At 41.9% G+C, this 25,475-nt stretch overlaps 1 protein-coding gene across 4 annotated transcripts in view; it reads left to right on the top strand.

Moving 5' to 3' along the window:
- Large1 (LARGE xylosyl- and glucuronyltransferase 1) overlaps window positions 1-25,475 on the top strand; it is a 497,928-nt gene that overhangs the window by 237,016 nt on the left and 235,437 nt on the right. For all 4 annotated transcript variants that reach the window (XM_051168561.1, XM_051168560.1, XM_051168562.1 and 1 more), the window contains one exon: window positions 8,753-8,835. In XM_051168561.1, coding sequence (XP_051024518.1) covers window positions 8,753-8,835 — 83 coding nt within the window. The remainder of the gene's footprint in view (window positions 1-8,752; window positions 8,836-25,475) is intronic.

Here is a 25,475-nt window from a genome sequence, read left to right as displayed (position 1 = left end):
GGTGCAATCGATATTTGTTTGTGACTGAAGCAGGAATAATGTCCAGACACATCTTCTTTCTTGTCATCTGTCTGCATGGGCTACATTGAGCTGCCTCACAGCATGGCTAATTTCAGCACTAAGCTGCTTACATGGCAGCTAATGGTTGTAGGTCTCAGTGTCCTAGTATGTAATATCCCATGTGCCACTTCTACTAATGACAAGGTATGTTAGCTTAAATAGACACAGAGGTCCACCTAGTTGCAATGGAAAAGTAATACAACTTTATCTCCCAGTGAGAGGAATATCAGAGGATTTAAGGATGTATTGTAAAATCACCATGGTAGGTATAGTAACATTAAGAATCAATGAATTTCCACATATTATGGAAAACCACACTTTATGGATTTATCTCTATTCTTCGTTTGCTACTTGCATTGAGCTTTTTGTTTCCATAGTCACATGAGTTCAGTAAGTTATTATTTTCAATCTCATAAGGAATAGCAGATGCCATGCTAATTGCTCTCATGTAGTATGTTTTCTTCCTTTTACAAACGAGTAGCCAATGGTGAGTCAAAGCCACACAATTTTAAAGCCACACAATTTTAAAGTGGTGCTTGCATATGAAGCTAGGCGGTTTGCTTCCAGAAACTTGGCCATGAAGCACTGTGCATAATTATATAGCTCAGGACTTCTGGGATCCATATGCTTAGAACCTCATGCCCAGTCCATATTGTATGTCTGATGGGTGTCTCATCTGTCATGATACATGGTCATCTTTCTATGTGGGCATTCTAGTAGCCTCAGGAGGACAATGACTCCTTGGTGGGTGGAAACAACCATGTGTCTTGTAAAAATGAGGGGGATTGTTTTCCTCTCTGGCCAGATTGTAACTACATTTGCTAAATCAAGAGAGTTTGACATTTTGCTTGGAGTCACTATGTTTGTTAAACTTGACACCTCTCACTCATGTCTTCTACGCCCCTACCTAACACCACAGTATTTTCAAAAGTTTTTTAAACTCCATCTTTAAGTATTTTGCAGGATAAAGGCTTGCCAGCTGTCTAACTGCATCCCAGATTGCTGTCAGAAGATACCATGATGGTATTTGCATTTGTAATTCATTAGCTCCATATGTCTTTTTTGGGGCTTCTTTAAGAGTGTAAATGCACTAAAATATTCTCTCTAAATGCCAGACCCAGGAGTCAGAAAATGCTATGGTTGGAGTGTAGCAGGATTGTTTTATAAGTGTTTTTCTAGAGCTTTGCATGTCATAGAGTCAGTGCCTTAGGTCTTCCTCTTCTATTTGTTAATATGTAATCTCAATGGGATCTAGAATCATCACAGAAACAAACCACTGGTCATGTTTGTGCAGAAGTCTCTAGCTTCAGTTAATTGAATTGGGAAGACCCACCCTAAATCTGGTAGGCACCATTCATTGGGCTGTGGGTCCCATATTGGTACGATGGGGCAGAGAAAGGAGCTAGCTAGCTGAGCACCAATGTTCATGTGGATAGCATGTGACCAGCTGCCTCATGCCCTTGTTGCAATGACTTCCTTGCTGTGATAAATATTCCCTCAAATTGTAACTTAGGATAAATCCTTCCTTTCTTATGTTGCTCTTGTCATATTGTCAAGACATGAGATTAGTATACTGCCTATAGGTGTTGTTAGTACTGCTTCATAGCATGATCCATTGTTGTAAGCCATCCACTATTTATTGTTCATAGAATAATATATTTTCTGAAAAATCAGGAGTGTGGAGCAATGCAACTTGGGTTGTAGTTCTGGTTCTTTCAAGGCACATTAGTGTGGTTTAGTCTTCCAAAGGCTTCAGGCTTTGTTTCCAAAGTGGTTCACAACATACATGGGCCTTCAGCTCCTTAGGACTCTGTGTCTCTGTGGTGCAGTAGCTAGATTGCTTCAGAGTAAACAGCTTAACAAAGAGGAGGACAAAAGACATCCTGTTCTCTTTAGCCCAGCCTCAGATGGACCCTGTGGTGCTTCTGTTGCATTTCTGTTCACATGGAGAAGAGCCCTGGCATATCAGGAAAGGCCAAAGATTTCCAGTTCTGAATTCATCATACAGATTCTAGAACAAAGGTCACCTCTTCATATCACAGTTGTAAGGAATGAGTCCTCATTCACAGCTCTGCCCTTCTTACCTGTGAGCACAGGTGGTAGAGATTGAATATATGTTAAGCATTATGTTCTGGATGAATGTTGGAAGTAGAAGCCTTGAACGTTTCCTTCGAAAGAGCCTTCCTAATGTTTAAATGATATCATCATTTCTCACATTGATCCTTTAGTGTCCTTACTGTTAGAGATCAGCCAATATCAATATGGACCAAAGAAAGTAAAGTATACTTTCCAGTCTTGGTAACTCATGTAGTGCTCAGGAAGGGTCACCAATGCGAGTAGGTGGTGAAAGACCACACATGTCATACTACAGAGCTGCAAGAGCTTAAGGAGAAGAAAGCCACAGGTAGAATAAGGGAAACTGCAGAGGAGGTTACAGCTCCAGGCAGCAGGTGCTGTGGTGCCAGAACATGAAAGAAGGGAAGAAAGAGGCTACAGCCAAGGTGGGGACAGTAGTCCTGGCAGAGACTGGCAGAGGCTGATGGCTCATATCCCACTGGTGTTTCCTATTGGCCACACTGAACCAGAAGTGGAGGGAAAAGAAACTGGTTTATTTGATATAGGAAGAAAATCTGGTTCTGAGGGCACAGAACAAGTTGAAGCTGGGAAGTGAGTGAGTCCAGAAGGGCAAACAAGAACACTATCCTGCCCTCCAGAGAGACTTAGTGTCAAAGAAGAGTGAGATCTGACTCTCACACGAACTCTGGTGCCCCTTTTCTGACCATGTCCCCCAGATGGGGAGACCTGGTGGCACTCAGAGGAAGGATAGCTAGTTACCAAGAAGAGACTTGATATTCTGAGAGCATATATAGGGGGAGGAGGTCTCCCTAGGTCACGGACATAGGGGAGGGGAGAAGGGGAGAAATGGGAGGGAGGGAAGAATGGGAGGAAACAGGGGAAGGGCTAACAATCTAGATGTAATATGAATAAATTAATAATAAAAAAAAAACACCAGTAGTCACAAGAATACAGAGAAGGTTTAGAGTAAGGAACTGTGGCCAGAAAACCTGATGTTCAATCCCAATCTTTCATAATGGTTCCAGTCAGTCATTGATTAGGTGTTTAATTTACCACACTGAGAAACTTGTAAACCTCAACTTTATACTATCAAAACCTAGTTATGACACTAGTAACTCTCCTCTCTCTAGCTGCAGCACCTGAACCACTCCTATGTTCCCTCTGGAACTAAAAAGTGTAGATGATGCAAAACTATTTATGGCACTGATTTTCTTCTTTCTTATGTAGTAGCTCATTGCTGCTCTGGCTCCAGATGATGGATTTTTTCATAGTAAAACATATATTGGTTGTAACTGAAGAGATTAGAAAGTTATTCAAAATATTTAGCAGTGTGTTTGCTTATGCTTCTATTTCATGGGCCCATTTTTAAACATCCCTGAACCTTGAAACCAAGTCTAAGTTTGATATCTCAGAGGTTACATGTTTACATATTTAGGATTCAGAAGAGCCAGATTCTGTGTGCTTTCTGCCTCTTCTTCCCCTTCTGGGATCTGTGTCCCCATGTGCAAGCATTTTCTCATTCACTCCCTTCATGCTTGCAATGGGCGGCTGTCACATCTGCATTGCCATCTTTTACCTTGAATCTTTGGTGGGAGATATTATCTAGAGATAAATGATGATCCTTTCATTTTTACAGGTGCAGAAAGTAAGAAATGCATGCATTACTGAGCTGGAGTAGATAAGTGCATGCATGTGCACGCGCGCACACACACACCTTTTTTCTTAAGATATAATTTTCCAGCAAGAATATCACAGTCCAGCCAGGGTTGGAACCTAAGCAGGCCAGGGACCTGGAGGCAGAAGTGGAACAGAAGCTAATGACAAGTTCTGTTTACTAGGTTACCACCCATAGCTTTTTTAGCTTGTTTTATTATGCTGTCCAGGACCACAGGCCTAGGGACCCCACCCTACCCAATTAACCCAACCACATCAACCATTAATGAAGAAATTACTCACTGGCTTGTACTCAAATCAGTCTTATGGAAGCATTTTCTTAATTGAGGCACTCTCTTCCTAAATGATTCTAGTTTGTGTCAAATTGTTATAAAAGTATCTAGGACAGTGTGTGTAGCATACATATATATGCCTGTTCCCATGTGTGTGAATGTGTGTAAAGTCAGGAGATGGATGTTGGATGTCTTCCTGATTGTCTCACTCTTATTTCCTGTGACAGGGAATCCCAGAGTTTGAGGATTCAGCTAGGCTAGCTATCCAGCAGCTTGCTGGTGAGCTCCCCTGTTTCCACCTCCTTAGGGCTAGGATTCCAGGAAATGGCCTCCCTACCCTGGCATTTACATAGATTCTGAGAATAGGAATTTTGTTCTTCTCATGGTCTGGCAAACAGATATCTCCTCAGGTCCTTAACAGATGAGCTGTTTACTTTCTTATGTGGCAGGTGGCCGGTGGGGTGTGGGGTGTTTTGTGTACTTTAGAATGTTTAGCAGATCCATAGCTTGTCAGCAACATTCCAACCCCCAAGTAGTGTCTTCTAGATCTTGAATCTTGGTGACTGTGTCAAGTGCTCCATGGTGAGAACACTGCCTTCTTACAGAGCATGTGAAAATCCTGGGCATCAGAGACTTTATTTTAATTGGTTAAGAGACACTGTTAAGGCACACGGTGTATGCTTTCTGAAACTTTGGGGGTATTTCCAGCATGCTATTGACGTCTCTGTTCCATAGGTTAAATTGTAGCCACTTTTCTTGGCACTGTGACAAAATACCTAATAGAAGAAAGAAAGGTTTGGGCGTGTTTGTTTGTTTGTTTTTGTCTCAAGGCTTTAGAGAATATAGTCTATCATGCTATGGAACACATGCCTGTGAGAGAAACTCATTTCTGGGGCAATGGGGAATGTGAGGAATCTCCTCATAGGCATCCAGGAAGCAGAGAACCCAGATCAGAAAAACTGTTCCGTCATCCTTCCACCCATTGACTTCTTCCATTTGCCTTCCATTTTGTGAAGCTCACAGAGCGTTCTAAAATAGCACCACCAACTGGAGATCTGCTAACCAAGCACAGGAGCCTCTTGCAGTTCACATTCAAAACATAATAATACTCCCCAAGCATGCATTTCCTTTTTTCTTTTCTAATTAGTTTTTTGAGACAGGGTTTCTCTGTAATAGCACTGGCTGACCTGAAACAGGACCGACCTGGACTGGCTTTATAGACCAGGCTGGCCTTGAACTCAGACAGGTCCACCTGCCTCTGCCTCCCAACTGCTGGGATTACGTCTGGCATCATGAAATCATGAATTTCCTCTGTGATACAAAAATGAACTGTGTCTGACTCACATAGCTATGAGATTTAAGTGTGATAGAGGGTATGAGATGAAGCACAAAACCTAGGATATAGTCATTTCTTGATTGCTGCCAGCTCTAATTGTGCTTGCTATTAGTGTTTTGTCTTTTATCTTTCACAAGGCTTATATCAGACACCTGGGATCAGGCTTTGTGTCTTTGGTAGAGATGATAGAAAGGAAGAGGCTGGGAACACAATGAAAGGGTGGTTTAGATGAGCAACAATGGAGGCCAGGTATGGTGGGGCTGGAAAGGTCATGCCATGATGTCAGGAAAAGTGGTCCCTCCACAGCAGAGGAATTAGGTATAGTGGCTAATAACTGTAAGGACCCTGTAGATGTCATAACCACATGACAATACACGTAAGAGACAGTGATACTCTGCTGCAGCTGAGCACTGGGATGGTAGGAGTAGTCAGGCTGAGTGAACATAATTGGGATCAGAGAAGTTATAGGCATGGACCAAGGCTGACCAGTAGTTTATGATTTGTGTTTAAGGAATGTAGTTCCTGTGATTATACCAAATGTGGTAGTGAAGAGTTTCTCTTGGCCAGAAGTCATTGTAGATAGCATCTAACAGACTGAGTATGGTAGAAGAGCCTCTAGAAAGTGCTGCCCTGGACAAGGGGGAGGCCAGGAGCCATGATGTGACAGCATGAGCTACCAGAAGACCCATTCTGATGGTTGGTTTTTATTTTTAATTTCACACCATCTAGAATCACCTGAGAAGGGCCTCTGTGTATGTGTGCATGTGTGGGATTGTACTAATTGTTGTGGCTGATCTAAGAAAGCCTACCCACTGTTGGCAGCACCATTTCTTTCAGTTGGGATTCTGGGCAGTTAGAGCATAGAGGAGGTAAGGGCACTAGTGTACATGTGTTCATTGCTCTGTGCTCTTTGCTTTGTATATAATGTGACTAGTACTATTAAGCTTCTGCTGTCTTAGCTTCCCTACAGCAATGGATTTTAACCTGGAATAAGGAGCCAAATAAATCAACTCTATCTTAAATTGCATTTATTAGGTTATATTATCATAGCAATGGAAAAGGGGACTAATTCTTGATCTCTGAAGCAGCCACTTTTCAGTTGAAGTATTGCTTGCAGAGGGACTATTCTTCTGCAGTGCTTGTAGGACAGAATGGTGGAAATGGCTTTTAAGAGATATGTTTTGATTCAAGGAAGGGTGTGCTTTAGGTGGAGTAACAAAACGGACATGCAGGGACTCTGCATTCTTTAACGATCCATATTTTCTTACTACAGTTGTCCTAGACTAGACCATTCATTCCCAGTCTTGGTCAAAACATGCCCAAAATAAGAAACAATGTCTGTACAGTGTAGAGAAAGAGAAAGTTGATGCCAAGATGGGAACATGGTAATAGCTAAAAGCAGGGAGTCTTAAGTACTCAACTCAATCCTTGGTATGGAGGAGAGGGAGCAAGAGAGAGTGTTTTGTTTTGTTTTTCTCCCTCCTTCTCGCTGTTTCTCCCCTTCCAGGCCTCCTCTCCCCTGACTGCCACCACATTTAAAATTAATTTAAAAAATGGCCTTGTTAACCTCAGCCAACCTGAATGTGCGAGCCTGACTGACAGATTTAAGAGTATTTGTACTTCAATGACAGAGCACTGCTATACTTGCAAAATTCAAGAATGGGTCATGAGGACTTGCATAAAGGTTCAAGAAAGCCACTTATGTGAGCCAATGTGTTACTGGGTTATATTCTTGTAGGGAATGGCCAATAAAGCTGCTATGAATCTGTGAAATTAAAATCTATCTTATGGTAGTGACCATAGGATATTGTGCAGTGCCACTAACCAGAGATGTACTTGATACCCCTAAGAAAAGCTCCAGGTATGAACTAAAGGTACTTTAAAGATTATGCCACATTTGCCACCTGGAACAGTAGTGGAAAGTAGGGGCTTCCCAAACATATTGCACCTAGGCAATGTCATCATGAGTTCTAGTTGCTGGACAAAGAACTAAAGGCGTTGTTGTGTGCCCTGCTTTTTTGTTTTGTTTTGTTTTTTCTCCTTCTGTAGTCTAGTTTGTCCTTGGTTTTCTTTCATTCTTCCCTTTCAAATGAGAATGTTTACTGCATTGTTTTATATTAGAAGTGTCTGAATCATTTTCTGATTTCATATCTCTGCATAGTTAAGCAACTGACTTGAGTCTCAGAAAAGGCTTTACTCTGAAGTTTTGAACAATAATGAAAATGTTATGACTTACATGAGTTTCAAAGATGAAATAAATGCATATTGTATTCTGACATGGCCATGAGCCTTTAGGACCAGAAGTGGTTTTTGTTTGTTTGTTTGTTTGTTTTGTTTTATTTTTTGTTTTTTGTTTTGGTTTACAAATGAAGTGTGTTTAGGTGTCAGGATGGTTAATCTAGATCATTGGCTTGACTGGATTTAGGATCACTAGACAGTACACATGTGTATGTGTCTTTGAGGTCATTTTTAGAGAGAAATAACCAAGAAGGGAAGACTTACCCTCAATGTGGAGATAGTTCTTTCATGGATTATGGGCTCAAGCTGAATAAAAGTTCAAAGAGGAGATCAGGCAGGTGCTTTCTGATTCTTGAAGATAAATGCAATCAGATTTATACTCTCTCTACTAATGAGGGATGTTAAACCATGAACCACAATGCATCTTTCCTCATAGTCAGGTATTTTAGCACATCAACCAAACATAATGGATACTTATGCCTTATGTTCCACTTACTGGCTGACCCTCAAGTTTTCCTAGAGCCCTCTGGGGTTAAAGACAGGCCAGGGTTCATGTTTCTGGTCAGTACTGCCAACAGCTTAAATGATATGACTGATAATGCCCCTCCCAAGTTTGCCCTTGAATTCCTAGAATAGTATCCCAGATGGAGCCCTGAGCTGCTCATTGGCCCATTTAGCCTAACATTGACTGTACCCTAAGTCATCTCAGAAGAACAGTTCACACTCTGAACCGTAACAATATGAAAGCTCTGATTGCTGGCCCACTGGGCACATTTCTTCTTCATCCACTGCCGTTGTTTCTTGGCTTGGGGGCAGGGGACTCATTGTTTACCTATTTGAACCAATCACATTGCTCCCATCTCTAAAATGTAATTGAAAAGAGTCTTAATGGCCTCCAAATGATGATAGCTCCATAAACTGATTAAAAAGACTTTAGTAAAACCATCTCAAGTTATTCTCTATGGCTTTAGGCAGTGCCCTTGTTTTCCATGATCCCAACAAGAAATCAGGGTGATATTTCTTTTCTATGTGTCTACAGACAGGACGAACTGCTTCTGTGTGTATGACTGTTCACTCTCTGTTTCTTTCCTTTTAGACCATACACGTGGCCATCGTCTGTGCCGGATACAATGCCAGCAGGGATGTTGTCACCCTGGTCAAGTCAGTCCTCTTTCATAGGTAAGTTCAGTCTTTGCTTATACTCTATTGGCAGTGTGTGTACCTGACTTATATGGTGCCTTGGGGAAGGTTATATAAGAGTGTGCTTTTTGACCCATCTTATAAACTGCCATTAACATGTAATATTTGTCTACAATATGAGGAAAGAAACTGCATTCAAAATGCTTAATAGCAATGGTTCAGTATTGTCCAACCGTGGATAGATTTGCGGCTTTCAGAATTAAAGATCCTTCAAGGGTATCCCAAATTAGATGCTTCTGTTTCTACTACCCCGCACTCTCCAGATATTTTCCACATTCCTGTTAGCAGATTTTGTTGTAATCTGCATCACATCCCACCTAAAACTCCTATTTGAAGTTCTAACTTTTGGTACTTTGAAATAGGACTGTCTGTAGATAAAGTTTTAAAAAGAGAAGATTAAATTAAAGTAGGTATACTGCAGTGGACCCTAACCCAATGTGACTAGTGTGAAAAATATAAGATTAGGACAGATATATTCAGAAGGAAGACTGTGAAGCTCCCCAGCCAAGGAACTTGACCTCAAATACCTTAGATTTCTATCTCTTAGAACTGTGGCAAAATGAACTTCTGTTTCCAGCTAGTCTTACTCTGTTTGCTACAGCACTGTTGAAAACATAAAATGATTCCCCAGCTTGACTTGTCCCATTTCTGGGTACTTTTGACTGTCAGAAATTCTTCTTTAGCTTAGGCTAAAGTTAACTTTTGTAGGTGGAATCTGGTAAGCCTTTTGGGTCTCTATGGGAACAGTCAGAAGGTTGCTTCCCTTCCTCTGGAAAATGGAGATACCTCTCACTTAGACTTCTGCTTTCTCATGGGCCTCTCTTTCTTCCCTTTGATATTCAGGTTTATTAACTAGACATTTTTAAGGTCATATCGAAAATTATGTCTGCATTTCCAGGCAGGGCCCTTCTTGGGCCTGCTCTAACTGCTCATCAATTTGGACAAGGTTCATCTATCGTTTCAATCCATATTATAGACAAACACATATGAGACATTGAGTCAATATGCTGACTGTTCTCAGCAGAAGGAACACTGTTGAGAAGTTCTCAATTCATCTGAATGGACAGCAGAGTATCACCATACACTGAAATTCTCCACCCAGACTCATCAACATTGCAAGAATGTGGATTTACCTTTTCTCCTACCTCCTACCTCAGTCTCCAGCCATCCTTCTTTCTGTGGCCCTTTGCATCTCTCTCTCTCGGAGATACTTTAGACCCTCCCTTTCTTTTCCATCCAGTTCAGTCCCACATGTCACTAACCTGTACATACCTTCCTGGTTCCCAGATTTAGGTGCCTTATATCCATTGTCTCTGACTCTGGAATGATGTTTGACACAGAAATCTCTGATCTTGCAAGATCTATCCATGCCATTCATTGTTAGAGAGGTAGAACTTCTAGTCCCAATGTTTATACCATCAGGGGCCAGTGCTGTTCTTCATAGTGCTTTCTTACCTGTCACTGTGATAACTCTATGTCATGCCACGCTGGCCTGGTCATAGCTTCCTACTCTATCCTTCATGTGCCCTGCTACTCCATCCCCCACTTCTTCCCCAGTCCCAAGTCAGCAATTACCTTCTTACATTATGAAATTCGACACTTAAATAACTATAACAGGAAGCTGCTTGCAACTCTCAGTGTGTGTTTCAGCTCCTATTCTACAGCGCAAAATATCCTTCTTTCCTTTGTATCATATTTATTATGTTGATCACTACATATTTATCCACAGATGCTTCTGTAGCAGAAAAATGGACTTTTGGGGTATTGACACTATGTCTTCTTTTTCTGTATCCCACATACTTAGAAAAATATCAACCAATAAATGTTCATTTGTTTAACAAGTGCTCCTGGGGGATTCCTTTAATAAGGAAACCTGGAGATTTTTAATCAGTTACCTAAGGTACAATCCTAGACTGATTTCATGTTCACATTCATGACACTGTAGCAGCAAGAGACCTTTAGGAAGTTGTTTTAACCCTTTGTTTTCCATGTCTGTTAACTTTTGCTGTGGATCGGATCACTGACTTCCTGTGTCATAATGTTTATTTATTACTGAGTTCCCTGGCTTGTTTCTTGTAATTGTCCCCTTATGGAGCTGCAGTGAGATGGCCTGTTGACTGAAGATTACATTTTCCTACCTTCTGGCATCAAGGATGGGGAGAAGAATGAGTAACCAACTAAGCAAAATACAACAGTATCAGTTAGCAACAAGGGCTGGCAATTCTTCCTCCTTCTCCTGAACCACTGAAACTATGATTTCACTTGTATAGTAGAAGAAGTCATAGGAATGTCAGATGGAAATTGGCTGAGTCTTTTCTACATGACCATATCCACTGTGAAGTTTCTGACATTTGTTACCCCCTACACCCTCATTGCTGACTGCACCAGGTGTTGTGAAGACTGAGCATGAGCCAGATGGGAAATCGTCAGCCATGCCTTTATTCCTGGGCTTCAGGGCTAGAGCCCCTCCCTGATGGAGTCCAAATGCCTGTTCTCAGAAGAAAGGGTGTTTATGATTAAAGATACTAATTTTTTTTATGTCTCAATCATGATAAATTTTTAGGTCAGGAAAACTCATGTTTTGAGTTGTTATTATTATTATTATTATTATTATTATTATTATTATTATTATTATTATTATTAATTTTTTTCCTGTTGCTTTCACTACAAATCATATAAGCTGGTAGTTGTTGAAATTTTGAGAATTCTACTGAGGGTAAACTTGTACAAAGACGTTAATTTAAAAATAGCAATTGTCTTAGTAGCCCTGAAAGGCACACCATCCTCTCATGGAAGAGTGCACATCTGAGAAGAGAGCTCATTACTAGTGTGAATTATAAAGATGAAGGCTGGTCCATGACAATGAGTGCTTGGCTCTTCTGGACCAGTTCACCGCTGGAGTCCCTCCCTCACCTTTAAGTGATATAAATGAGAATTACTGTGAATTGGTTCATTGCTGATTGTGAGTCTGGATATTATAACAATTTTTAAAAAACTTTCAGCTGATAAAGTCCAGGGATAAATAGCATTATTGCTGTCTAAGCACATTGTGGGAATTGATTTAAGACATGATTATAAAATATGTTGATAAATGAAGTACCTTCCTAATGTTAATGATAATAGAATAATAGTGGTGCAGGATGCTTCTTTTGGCTTTCACTGTTAACTACAGTAATTAGATTTACTTTCCAGAAAAGATTTTCAAAACATTTTCATTTAAGGCTTGTTTTGTTATGTAAAATCTATTTTGCTTCCACAATGTGCTAGGTGACAGTGGGCATGCTATACTTTATAAGATAGTAAGAGAGCGACATACACAGTTACATACCAGTGTGGCACTGAACATTCTCCAACCTTCTGGAAAGAAATTTCATAATATGTGCCAAAGACCTTCACCTTATATTACTATTGTCTCTTTCTTAAAAGGATTACTTAAATCTTTTTTCTTTGATTTCGGATATTATAATATAATCACTTCACCACCATCCCCCTCTCTCTTCCCTCCTTCCAAGCCCTTCCATAGACTCCTTGCTTTCTTCGAAACCAATGACCTCTTTTATTATGAATTGTTAATACATAAATTATACATATATGTATGTATATATATATATTCTTAAATGTAGCATCAGTCAGTATAATCAAACTCTTTTTGAAATCTTGCTTATATTCATTGTAAAAGCAGTGTCTAGGCTTGGAAAAGGAGCATAGGATTTGACGAAAGCAAGTGAGCCTGCATGGGTTTTGTCTCTGCTTTTGATTTAGTCCTGTGGAAATTGTGATTTCAAGCAAGCAATCACCATACATCTTTGGACTTTGGCTCTGTTCTCCTCCAATTCTACCCAGCCATTGGGCCCTGTTTAGAGCATGCAAAGACTCTACTGCCTAACAGCTGCTGCTGGCACTCTCACTCTGCACCAAATTCTGTTTGAAACATTATCAAGATATTAAAATGCCCAGTTTTCCTGTGCCTGCTGAAGAAAGGTACTGTTGCTAATCCCTGATACAACTGAGGACCAAAGTGGCTACTGGGTATTAGGACATGGATCAAAGCTCTTGTCTCGGAAGAGGCCTTTTCCCAGTGGCCTAAGGCTGTACATTTCCAAACATATTTATAACTAGTGACTGAAAAAAAAAATCCAGCTAGATATGATAGTGTTGTAAAACTAAATAGCCTTAAATTGTATATAGAGATTATTCCTTGTGAGTTTATTAACTTCATTTGTGAAATTTTCTTTGCAGTAAATATGATCTTAACATTTGCCTAAATGGTGCTCCTTTGCTTTTGAAGACAGAGGCTCACAGCCTCTGTCACATTGTGGTATTTGCAAGGTTCTATCATTAAAATCCATTCTTACCTTCCTGAATTAGAAGCCACCTATGTAGAAAATGCAATCATTTTTTTTTATTAGTTAGTCTTGAGTTGTAGATATCTTCATTAACTGTGGGCATCATCAGGCTGTTTTCTGTGACCTTCAGAATTGGACATACTTTTTGGTCACTGCCTGGCTTGCATATGTGCAGGCTTTCCTACCTAGTGATTTCTCTGCCATGGAGGCCAGGCCTCCCAGTGTGGTGAAGGATCAAGAACAGACAAGCAAAGCAGGGTCACCTCAGTCCCACATTCACGGGGTAGACTATTATTCCAGTCCCAGATAGCAAAATGTGTCTAGGAATATTCCGATAATGTAACTGCACTTTGAAAGGAAACATTTAGAATTCCCATAAGTTTGTTATCACCTCTCTTGAATATTAGACTATCTGCATTGCCCCGTAAAGATGCTCCCACTCTCTTATCTCACATCACCAGTCATCCATCTGCATTCTGTCTCTAGATTTGCTTAGTCTAGACATTTGTTGCCACATGCATCCTTCAATATTTAACTCTTCTCAATGGTTTATCTCCTTTCCCATGAGGTTTTATGGTTCTTCCATGATATACCATGTACTAAACTTCATCTCATTTTATTGTGCATTAATGTTCCCTTGTATGAATGTGTTGTTCTCTGTTTACCATTAATTGATGGCCATTTTGATATTTAGTACTCCTTGGCTATTTGGAGTGACTCTTGTAAGAATAATTGTGTGTAAGCTTTTGCATATAGACCTATTCTCTTTTTATTTACTATTTGTTCTTTGACAATTTCATACATGGATGTTTTTTAATCATATACACCTCATTTATCCTTTTTAACTCCCTTCCACATCTCTTGCTGAACACCTCACCACATTTAGCTTTTATTTTTGAGGTAGGCGTTAGTGCTACAAAGGAAATAATGTCAGTTTTTATGGTAGCTCATGGGCCAGTAAAGTCGAAAGTGACCAAATCAATAGCCTACAAAAGAAATTTAAGGGGTTAGAGGAGAAAATGACCTAAAGAGGTCAGAATGCATGACCCTGATTGAATAAGTGACGAATGATCACTTCCCTTCTGGACTTAAGGGAGCATGTTAAGGGGTGTGTATTGCTTACCAGCTCACTATCTGATATACTCAAAAATTATCCATCTAAATAAAGATCTCCTCAGACTCCACCAACTTCTTGCCCTACAACTCATAAAAGGCCTTGAGTGTGGGTGGCGCACACCTTTAATCCCAGAATTCAGGAGACAGAAGCAGGTGCGGATCTCTGTGAGTTTGAGGCCAGCCTGGTCTACAAAGTGAGTCTAGGACAACAAGGGCTGTACACACAAACCCTGTCTTTAAAAAAAAAAAGCCCTGGGTAATAGGAAGGCATTCTTCTTTCAGAGTCCTTTCTCATTTTATCTAGTTGTGTTTTTGGTTTGTTTGTTTGTTTGTTTTCTCTGTGTAGTCTTGTCTGTCTTAGATCCACCTGCCTCTGCCTCCTGAGGGCTGGAATAACAGGCCTGCACCACTACCGCCCAGCTTTGTTTTGGTTTGGTTAGATTTATATTGGTTTGTTTGTTTTTCCTGCTCATTCCATGTTTCCTTATTCTTCTTAGGAACGATATAAAGCTGTCAGAATCCACTGGCTTAGCATGACTTTGCTCACCATTAGCCTTCAGGCAACCTAGTGATGCTTTCTAGGGGTGCAGGGCCTCTGCCAGCTAAAGAAGCAAAAAGACAAGGAAGTGTCTTGGAAATCATAGGGACTTCAGTAGAGCCATTATGTGAAACTTGGAAAATTTGAGTCCCCTCTTGGTGTTCTCAGTCTCAGCAATGAGAATTTAAGAACCAGCTTAAATAGAAGCTGAAGGACAAACAATGAATTTAAATAAAAGCTTGATAACAACTTATTAGAGTTTACCAGAAAACCCTAGGATGAGCGAGGTATAAATCTTGTAACTGCCTGGAGTAGGACATTGGTTAGAATAAACTGGTTTGTGGTCATCCCTATGGCTCCAGGAAGACGTGTGAGAAGTGGGAACTTTTGAGAAAAAAAAGAAAAACACAAGAAAGTCCAAAACATTAGTTAGTTTAAAAAAATACCTAGGACAAGCACTAGCTGGCCAGTACCTGAAAGAAAATGACAGAAGAAAAGAAAAGAATAATTAATCAGTATTCAGAAGGGCAAGTAATGTTGGTGTTTATGTGGTACATTACCTTGGCAGATAAGAGTTAAAGAATTCTGTAGAGATCAAACCATGCAACAGTTCTCTTATAGGAAATTTATGGGGGTGGGGAGCAGAAAGCCTTCTTGGAGCAGACAGGGGAGTGAGGGAGGGAGAGTCAGGCAGAGACAGAGACAGACAAAGAGAGAGAGAAAGAGCAGGGGAGAAGTGAAAGATGAGAAACAGAGCAAGAAAGTGGTCTCTGGGCCAGATGTGGTGGCGCAAGCCTTCAATCCCAGCACTCAGGAAGCAGTGTCAAGTGGATCGCTGTGAGTTCGAGGCCTGGTTTACAAAGTGAGCCCAGGACAACCAAGATAACATAGAGAAAACCTTGTCTTGAAAAACAAACAAACAAACAAACAAACAAAAAAAAAAAAAAGAAGAAGAAGAAGAGGAGGAGGAGGAGAAAGAGGAGAGTGGTCTCTGATAGTGAAGACCTTTTAATGGCGTATGCTCAACTGCTTATGGCATGGCTTCTGGCACTGCTTCCCTAAGAGCAAGCACCTGATGTGGAACAAGCAGGCCCAGCCAAACTCAACCCAATGACAGGCCATAAGGATACACTAGGAGGAGAGAATTTAGAGAAGGAAAATAATGTTATCTTAAGCTGAATCAGTCCTTGTAGGCTTGCTACCCTAGTTAAGTCCCTGACCTCCTTGAATATCTTTGCTCTTAAGGAAAGAGACAAGTGCATATACCTCTTCCTAGAGGTGGAGTCTGCTCTTTATACTAGCTCCTTGAGTTGAGCTCACCAAGAGTCAGGAAAAGCCCTACTACTTAAAAACAAAATGAAACAGTAAAACCAAAACCAAATTCACACCCCCACCCCCTGCCATCCATTTTAACCCACTAAGTTAATTAGGTTTGCTTCTTTGACTTTCAGTGGAGACTTATTTCTAGACCACAGGTAACTATATTTTTATATTTATATATCTGTGTATATGGACACACACTTTTGCATGTTACTAGCAGAAGAATTTGCTAAGTAGCTCAGAAATGATATTTATGTGCTAATTTTAATTTTATTTAATTTTTTTGAGAAATTTCCAAATTTCTATCAATAATGGTGACTGCCTCAGAGTCTTTCCCAGCCCTTCTGTTGTTAGTCTTTTTATTTTAAGTATGTTAGTGGGTGTGCAGAGCTTTTTCACTGTGCTTTTTACATTTTGCATTTCCTTGGGGATTAACGAGATTGAGTGTCTTTTCAGGTGCTTATTGACCATTTGTAAATCTTTCTTGAGAAATGACTATTCAGAGCTTCTCCAGAATTTTTAATTGGCTTACTTGTCTTTTTTTGTTGTTTGTTTGTTTGTTTGAGTTGTAAAAGATCTTTAGCATCCTAACAAATCCCTCATCAGTTACTCACTTGCAGATATTTTTCTCATACTTTGAATAGTGTTTTTCACCTTATTTATGTCCTTCCAAGCACAAAAGTTCTATTCATTTTTCTTTCTTTTTTTGACATTAGTAACACAGAATTATTCCATGTGATCTTGAGTTTTGGGGTGCTGAGGTGAGGGTTCCAGATTGATCATGCTCCTTGGGAACCTTCCTTTGGATCTAAAAGTGATCACCCTGCTTTCACATTCTAGTGAGCAGGGACAAACTTTTTATTTTTAATTTCATTGAAGCCTAGTTTATCTCCTACCTGTCTCTGTCTCTGTCTCTGTCTTTGTCTCTGTCTCTCTCTCTCTCCCCTCTCCCCTCTCCCCTCTCCCTCTCTGCTTTAGATGACAAATCTAAGTGATGTGTGACTTTTGAGAACAATATTCCTTTCTTGACTGAGAGCTCACCTAGAGGAGCTAGGATGTGTAAAGATCAGTAAGTGGTCGTCAAAGGCACCCAAATCAAATGTGGTCAAGAGTTCATTGTCTCATGCCTAAGAAGAACAAAGAAATACAGGAAGCAAGGACAAGGCTGAATGTACATTTATCAAAGAAATGTGAAAAGGAATTCCTGAGAGGCAGTGGAGCAGAACCTTCCTGCTGCCCTGTCCCATGGCTGTTACTGCAGGAACTAGATAAAGACTGAAGTAGTCTTCATAGAGACTGGAGATTTTTAGTACATGGAAGCCTTAGCCAGTAAGGAGTTCATATACTCTATACACATTCTGTCCACAGAAGCAGAGTTACTGCTCCATGTGTAGGAAATAAATTTGGGGTCATAAAGAAAGAGACCACCACTCCAACTGAAGTAACCAAACAAGGCAAATCTTTACTCTTGATCTAGAGTGTGTGATCCAGTGAGCAAGCACACTGACAAGAAGTGTACTTGGTATTTATGCTAACTCAGGTGGTAACTGTTTTGCTCCCCATTTGCTGGAGTTCTACCTCTTATTCAATTGGCCAGTCATAAAAGAATTGGTACATAGGAAATGAAGGAGGAAGGGAAAAGGAGTCACTTCTCCAATGGGAAAAAAGTCTGTGTTCCAGGTCATGGAATGCTTGGGATGCATCCTCAGGCCTTTATGTAAGTAAAAATTGCCCCATGTTTTTTGAGTAGTTATGTTAAAAGATTTGAAAAAACTCATAGTTGTTGTTGTTTTAATCTACCCATACTCAGAGTTGAAGTACATAAAGTATTTTAATTCCTTGACCAAAACACAAGTTTCAAGTATTTGCTAGAAAGAACTCATATTTAATATTTCTTACAAATGCAGGCTTCACATGTATTGTGTGATTAACTCATGAACCATTATGCTGCCTCTTCATAACTGCCTAAGCAGAGCAACTAAACTCTAATTTCATAAACTAATTACACAATCCAATGTTGAAGAAGTTCCTCCACCACTTTCTTCAAAACACTTTGCTTAAGTCCAGTTAATTCTGTCAAATTGTGATGGAGTTCAGGTCATCTTGGTCTTGGTTGATCCCCTTATTCTTTCATTAAACAAGGACAAGGTAAATTTTTGTGTAATAAAGTACCTGTGAAAAAATTCTGGAGATCATTAGCAAAACAGAACTCTCAATATCCAGTGTTAACACAGTGGGATGTAGAATTATTCCAACCCAGTGCTGATGGTGCAGGAAGAGGTGCCAGTGCAAACACAAGCTTGCAGAACAGTATAGTGCCTTTGTAGAGCTGCAGTAGGCCATACACTTTGCAAGCACCACTATGGCAGTAACAAGAAACAAGAAAGTTACTTGTGAAAACCAAAGCTTTGCCTCAAACAGCTTACATTATCTGTCATTTGTATCTCCAGAGGGAGAAGACAGAGCTACATCTGAGGATGGAGATCAGCACTAACTAATATTGGGAAGGAACCAAACAGGGACCTGGGTTGTAACCTGGTAGAAATTGATGGGCTGTTTTATGTAGGATGGCTGAAGAAGGCTGCCTTTAATTTATGACTCTTGAGCTTATTGTATAGAAAGAAAAGGAAAGGGTTATGTATGAATATGGAACAGGAAATAGCCAGAGTTGGAGGAAGGATTATTAAGGCAGGAGAATGAAGTGAAAGACAAGGTGAGGTCACTAAAATCCTTTTTAGCTCAATGTGGGAGGATGGATCTTAACATATTATACAGTGGACAGAGGATTATGAGATAATTTTAGAGAATACATAGGATGTGTAGAATGAAATACATGGTGGAGGAGGAAATAGTCAAGAAGATAGTACTGAAATATTCATGTGATATCATTAAAGGTTTGGTGTGATCATGACACCCTTGGGGTTTTGGGGTCCTTGACATTCCAGTATTTGTTCTATTTGCTTCATATTCTTAAGCTCATTTGATGTAGGTAACAGATCGATATATAGACAGATGACAGAACTATGTTAATCAAGCATGTTTTATAGGTCTGAAAACTGACAGCGATGAAACTTCCAGAGGGCCACCATTAGTTTTTTACAGAATAAAGATAAGTAACAACCAGTGGATTTATCTTTTAACATCCAACTTCAAACCCCTAGGTGGGGTGATCTCTAAAATTTTATCACTGACTTGAGTGTAGAATTGTCCCGTCCAACAGGACCAGTAATTACGGGGTCGCAAGGGGAGCCATACCTGAGGGATGGGACGGGAAAGAAAGAGGCGAGACCAAGTAGCGTTCCTATCAAGGTCTGTTTATTGAATCAAAAGCAAAAGCTTATATGGGGTGGAGGCAGGAACTAAGCAGTCGGAGGGGCCCTAGAATGTCTCTAGATAATACCATCAGGGGAACATCTTGTGGTTTATCTCTGAACAGTTTCTATCTTATGTTAGCTAACTATCTCTCAGAAAGTCCTGAGCTAACCTGCTAAACAACATCTGCAGGGGCTGAAAGGAGGAAGTTAGCTAACCTGCTAAACAACATCTGCAGGGGCTGAAAGGAGGAAGTTAGCTAACCTGCTAAACAACATCTGCACGGGCTGAAAGGAGAAAGTTAGCTTTGGTACGGGGCATCAGTATCTTTCCATAGCCAGTAGACTCTTTTAACCTTGAATGACCCCGGGTTGGCTCCGAACATCTCCCCCTTCTTTATTAAGTAGAAGCAGAGAGAGAGGGGGGATTAGAGGCCTGACCCCCCTCGAGATGGGCGTTGCGTTCAGAGGTCAATGTGTGGCCATTTTTTCAGGTCACATGTCCCCAACCTCCCAGACGCGTTTGCGGAGTAAAGGGAAAGGATAGTAACATCCTTTATGCGCGTCATCCTGTATGCAGTCAGGTGTGCTCCTCAGGAACCTACCGAGGTATCTGGCATGGTTCCCTGCACTGCTTAGCCTCACACCCTCTCAAGTGAACAATTGACTCAAGCCCTTAGGTCTCAGCTTGTTGAAATCAAGGCCACTTTTAGTCGCATTATCAGGGGCGGCATGGTCTTCCGACTCGGGGTCGAGTCGTTTGAGCCTGTGGTTATGAACCTCCATATGGGTGGGTCCCTTTATGGCAGAGTCTATCTGGCGTTTGACAAAGTCAGTAATCTTTCTGAAAGCCCACGGTCCAAAAGATATTAGTAGCAAGAACCCTGTAAGAGGTCCCAGCAGCGAAGGGAGGAGGGTAGTCAAAAGAGGGGAAGCAGAAAACCAATTTTTATACCAGGATTCAGCTCTATCTCGCTCCCGCTTGCGATTTTCTAGACTTTCTCTGACCTTCCTCATGCTATCTTCTATGATCCCAGTTTTATCGGTATAGAAACAGCATTCTTCTTTGAGTGCTGCACATAATCCTCCCTGTTGTAAAAGCAGCAAATCCAAGCCACACCTCTTTTGGAGAACCACCTCCGCGAGGGAGGAGAGGGACTCTTTTAAGGCAGCCATAGCAGTCTGCATTTCAACAATATCTTGATCTATGGCTGTGCTAAGTTGATGGTAGTTTTGATTGGAGAGCACCAGGGAGGAGATGCCTGTCCCAGCCCCTATGGTTCCGAGCGCAGCAGGACGGCGATGGTTGTGGCCCTAATAGTCTCGTGCTTGACCCTGGACGGTGTACCCGGAGAAGTCCAGAAGTGGAGAAATTCATCTGTAGAATAAACTGTTAATTGGGGGAGTAGTTGAACAAGCACATAGTAATCATATTGGCGTAAGAAGGACTGTACCACAATAAACAGGGTTAGGCCAATGGAACATGCCAAATAGGTATCATTTGGGGCTACCAGGTAGGTGGAGCCGCCACTGACCTCAAGGGTCTGATTACTCAAAGGGGAAATAATGGAGGGTAAACGCATCCTGGGTACCCTGATGCAGAGCCCCAGGCCTGAAACCTGGGCGAGGGTCATGCCTTCCTTGGCCTCCAGGTTCCAACGAACCAGGGAAGAGTCGTTAGTAACAGTAAGATCGCCAAGGATAGCAATGCCCTCATAAAAAGGGGGGGGGGGGAGCATGGTAACATAACCAACAGTCATCTGCAAGGTTGGGACGAACAGAGTGCAGGGCAGACCAGGATTCATTAACCATGGTCAGGATAATATTAATAGAAGGTGAGGGACCGGGAGGTATGGTGGGTTGAAACAGGGTGGTATGGGGTGTAACAGTGGCTGTTGGGTGGCGTGCATCAGTATCAGACCGCTGGTTCTGTAAGACCTGATTTGGGCCAATGGCCACTGGTTTTGAATTGGGAATGGTCTTGAGTAGTTTAATTTTAAAAATGAGGCCAGGATCATATCCAATTGTATATAACCTAAGTCCCCACTCTAGGCCTCGATCCTTCCATGTGGCCTTCTTTCCTTTGTCAGTAAAGGTAATCATAAGGGGGTTACACCATTTACTACAGTCACGTGTGCCAGAGGGGTCAACTGTCTCTGGGGGGGTCCTTTTTTTTAACAGTTATATAATCCCAAGAAGATGAAAGTTTCCAATAGGTATCTCCCATGGTGTCACATCCCCAAGCGGCACAGTAAAAGTCACTAGAGAAGCCGCATTTGTGACCAAGGGAGCGGTCTCTGTGTCCCCCGGGACACACATAAATGGGTATTACTCCTAAAAAGCACGTGGGCACTTATCCATCACATCCTGCTTGGACACTCTTAGGCTGGAGATCCAATGGCTTATCTTGGGGCATATAATGTGAGGGGGCTCCCCAGGCCTCGCTGGCCCCCAAGGCCAGCATACATAAGTCCACTTCCAAAGTAGGCCAGGGTGTTTGATGAGTGGTAGAGGAAGAGGAGTTAATGATGTCCCCTGCCCCATTCATAATTATCCAGGTATAGTTGTACATCTGATATGAGGCAGACGAGGCTGTGTGTCTGAGGCAGGCCAGGAGCAGGAAAAGGCTGAATGAAGCACAATTGTAACAAAGCACAATTAAAGCCTTTCCTCAGGGCGTTCTTCCCTGGGTGAATCAATCTGTTTAATTAGGAGCTCAGGGAGCCAACGGGCATTCCCCTCCTTTGAGTCATAGACACAGGCATGTCCCTTTCCCCAGATAAGAATAGGGTTGGGACCCTGCCACCGGGAGGTGAATGGATCTTTCCATAAGGCTTGGGCGTAAGTCTGAGAGGTTGTAGTGTGACATAAGCGATCCGCTGCTGATCTGTGATTTTTGTCTAGGGTAAGGAAATTTAGGACAAAAAGTGCATGGCACAGAAGGGTTTTGTTATTGCCCAATGTGGGGAAGAGTATTCCCCCTGTACCTTGTAATTTGAGCAGCATATTTTTAAGCGTTTGGTGAGCATGCTCGACAATTCCCTGTCGTTGTGAGTTGTAGGGAATGCCAGTAATATGTTTGATGTTTAATTGGGCACAAAATTGTTTAAAATTGGCGCTGGTATACCCAGGTCCATTGTCTGTTTTGATAGTTTTGGGTTGTCCAATGACGGAAAGGCAAGTCAGTACATGGTTGATGACATTTTTAGTGGCCTCTCCCGTTTGAAGGGAGGCGTAAAGAAACCACTGTTTTTGTTTTCCAAAGGAGGTGACATGGGTAACGTCCATTTGCCACAATTCACCTGGGACCAGCCCTCGAGGGTTGACCCCAAAGTGGGCTTTGGAGAGAAAAGTCAAACAACCCTTGCAATTACGAACTGTCTGTCTAGCCTGTTCTCAGGTGATTTTGAACCGCAACCTAAGGGTGTGGGCATTAAGATGGTGGAGCTTGTGGGCCTGTTGAGCTCAGGAAATTAGATCAGAGGGATCATCTTGAACCTGAATTGACCCGACCATTTGGGTGGCGGCATTGACTAACCGGTTTCCCTGGGCAAGAGGTCCAGGGAGTCCAGAATGTGCCCTAATATGTCCAACAAAAAAAAGGGGCGGTGCGCCGATGAGTAAGGCTTTGTAATGCCGCAAATAATGGGGCAGCGTTGGTGGTGGGTTTTATGTGAGGCACTGTTTATAGCAAAGGGACTGAACAGGCAGTGTAGGCGCTGTCGGTATATAGGTTAAAGGAATGGTCCGGGAGGGCTGTAAATGCCTGTATTATAGCATATAACTCAACTAGCTGTGCCGAAAGAAAAGGGGAAGACACACAGGTGGTTACTCCATCAATGGAATAAGCTGCTATACCATTAGAAGAACCATCTGTAAAAACTAAATGAGCCTGGGAGATAGGGGACGATTTTGTCCTTTTAGGGAAAATAGTAGGCGTTTTGTAAAGGAATTGAAGCAGCCTATCAGGGGGATAATGGTTATCGATTTTGCCTTGAAAATCTATGTAATTAATGGCCCAGATATCGGAATTGATAAATAGCCAATTAATCTGAGCTGGCGTATAGTGGAGGATCAAAATGCCGGGGTCTTTTCCAAAGGTCTTTCTTGATTGTAGGGCGGCCATCTTTTATGAGTTGGGCCACCAGGGATGGGTAGGTGGCAAGAACCTTAGGCGATTCTAAAGGGAGGTGTATCCAATAAAGGGGGGCGCCCTGCCAAAACACCCCTGTGGGAGTAAAAGGGGTGGGAAGGATAATGAATTGCAAGGGTTTAGCAGGGTCAAAAAAGGAAATATTTTGGTTGTTAATGGCAGACTCAACGAGAGCTAGGGCAGCCTCTGCCTCTGGGGTAAGAGCTCGTTGAGAGGTAGGGTTAGAGTCTCCATGTAAAATGTCAAAAAGCGATTTTAGATCCCCTGTAGTAAGTTTTAGATAGGGTCGTAGCCAATTAATATCGCCTAAAAGGCGTTGGAAATCATTTAAGGTATGAAGGGAGTCTCTTCTAAGTTGCATTTTTTGGGATAGGACTTTATGAGGAAAGAGTTCAAATCCTAAAAATAAATGAGGAGGTTTTAATTGAATTTTCTCAGGGGATATTTGAAGGCCCAGTGCCTGAAGGCGATGGGTAAGCTGTTGTAAGGCATTATATAGAGGGCGAATATCAGGGCCAGCTAGTAGTATGTCATCCATATAATGTATAAAACAAATGGAAGGCCACGAGCCCCGAAGAGGATCAACAGCTTGTGCAATGAACTTTTGGCAAAGAGTAGGGCTATTTGCCATGCCTTGAGGGAGAACTCTCCATTGGTATCGTCGCATGGGGCCAGCAAAATTAGGAACCCGGAGGCTAAACGCAAAACGTTTACAGTCCTCTGGGTGGAGAGGTATGGACAAAAAACAGTCTTTGAGATCGATAACAATTTTATGATATCCTTTAGGAATTGCTACAGGTGACGGAAGGCCAGGTTGGAGGACTCCCATGGGCATCATAGTTTCATTTATTTTTCTTAAATCCTGCAGGAGCCTCCATTTACCTGTCTTTTTTTGGATAACAAAAATGGGTGTATTCCAAGGGGAAGTGGAGGCTTCAATGTGGCTGGCAGACAACTGCTCCTGCACAAGTGTTGTGGCAGCCTGTAATTTAGGGGGTGTCAGGGGCCACTGGTCCACCCAGACAGGGGCATCACTTTTCCAAGAGATCTTATCTGCCTGGGGTGCAGGGGATACAGTGACCCCTAGGAAAAACCCTCATATCCTAACCCTTTTCTATCAGATTTTGATGACATGAGGAGGTGTTGGACAATGCCTTGATTATTTTTTACCAGGCCTTGGCCTGGCAGAAACCCATTGGCAAGCATCTGTTGGGCTATGACTTCATTAGGGCTACACATCAGAAGTTTCATTGAGAGAGGATGTCTCTGCCCCAAAGATTAACGGGAAGGTGTTTGATTACATAGGGCTGCACCGTTCCCATGTTACCCTCTTAATCAGTCCAATTAGAATTTTAGAACTCTGGAGAGTATTGTTGGAGTGGCCTATCCCTTGTAGATGGGTAAGAGAGGGCTGGAGAGGCCATGTAGATGGCCAATGGGCCTCGGAGATGACCGAAGCATCAGCCCCAGTATCGATAATACCCTCAACAGGTTTCCCATCTAGATGTAGCTGGAGGGTGAGGCAGCTCTGGGAAATGGCCTGTACCCAATAGACATCTGAGGACCCAGGGGAGGATGCACCTCGAAGAGGTGACATATGAGGGAATTGGCGAGACATAGGCAATGGCAAGGCTTGGGCCAATCTCTGTCCCTTAGCAATGGTCACGGGGCCAGAGGGAGCACTGACCAATACGTTTATTTCCCCAGTATAATCATTGTCTACGATGGAGGGGTGAACAGTCAAACCCTTGACCGTAGTTGAGGCACTGCCAAGAATAAGAAAGAACGTATCTTGGGGCGGAGGCCCACATATCCCAGTAGGGAGGGCCTGGACA

Source organism: Acomys russatus, chromosome 26, assembly GCF_903995435.1.
Source record: "Acomys russatus chromosome 26, mAcoRus1.1, whole genome shotgun sequence".
NCBI classification, from domain to species: Eukaryota; Metazoa; Chordata; class Mammalia; order Rodentia; family Muridae; genus Acomys; species Acomys russatus.
This window is presented reverse-complemented; position numbering and strand designations above follow the sequence as displayed.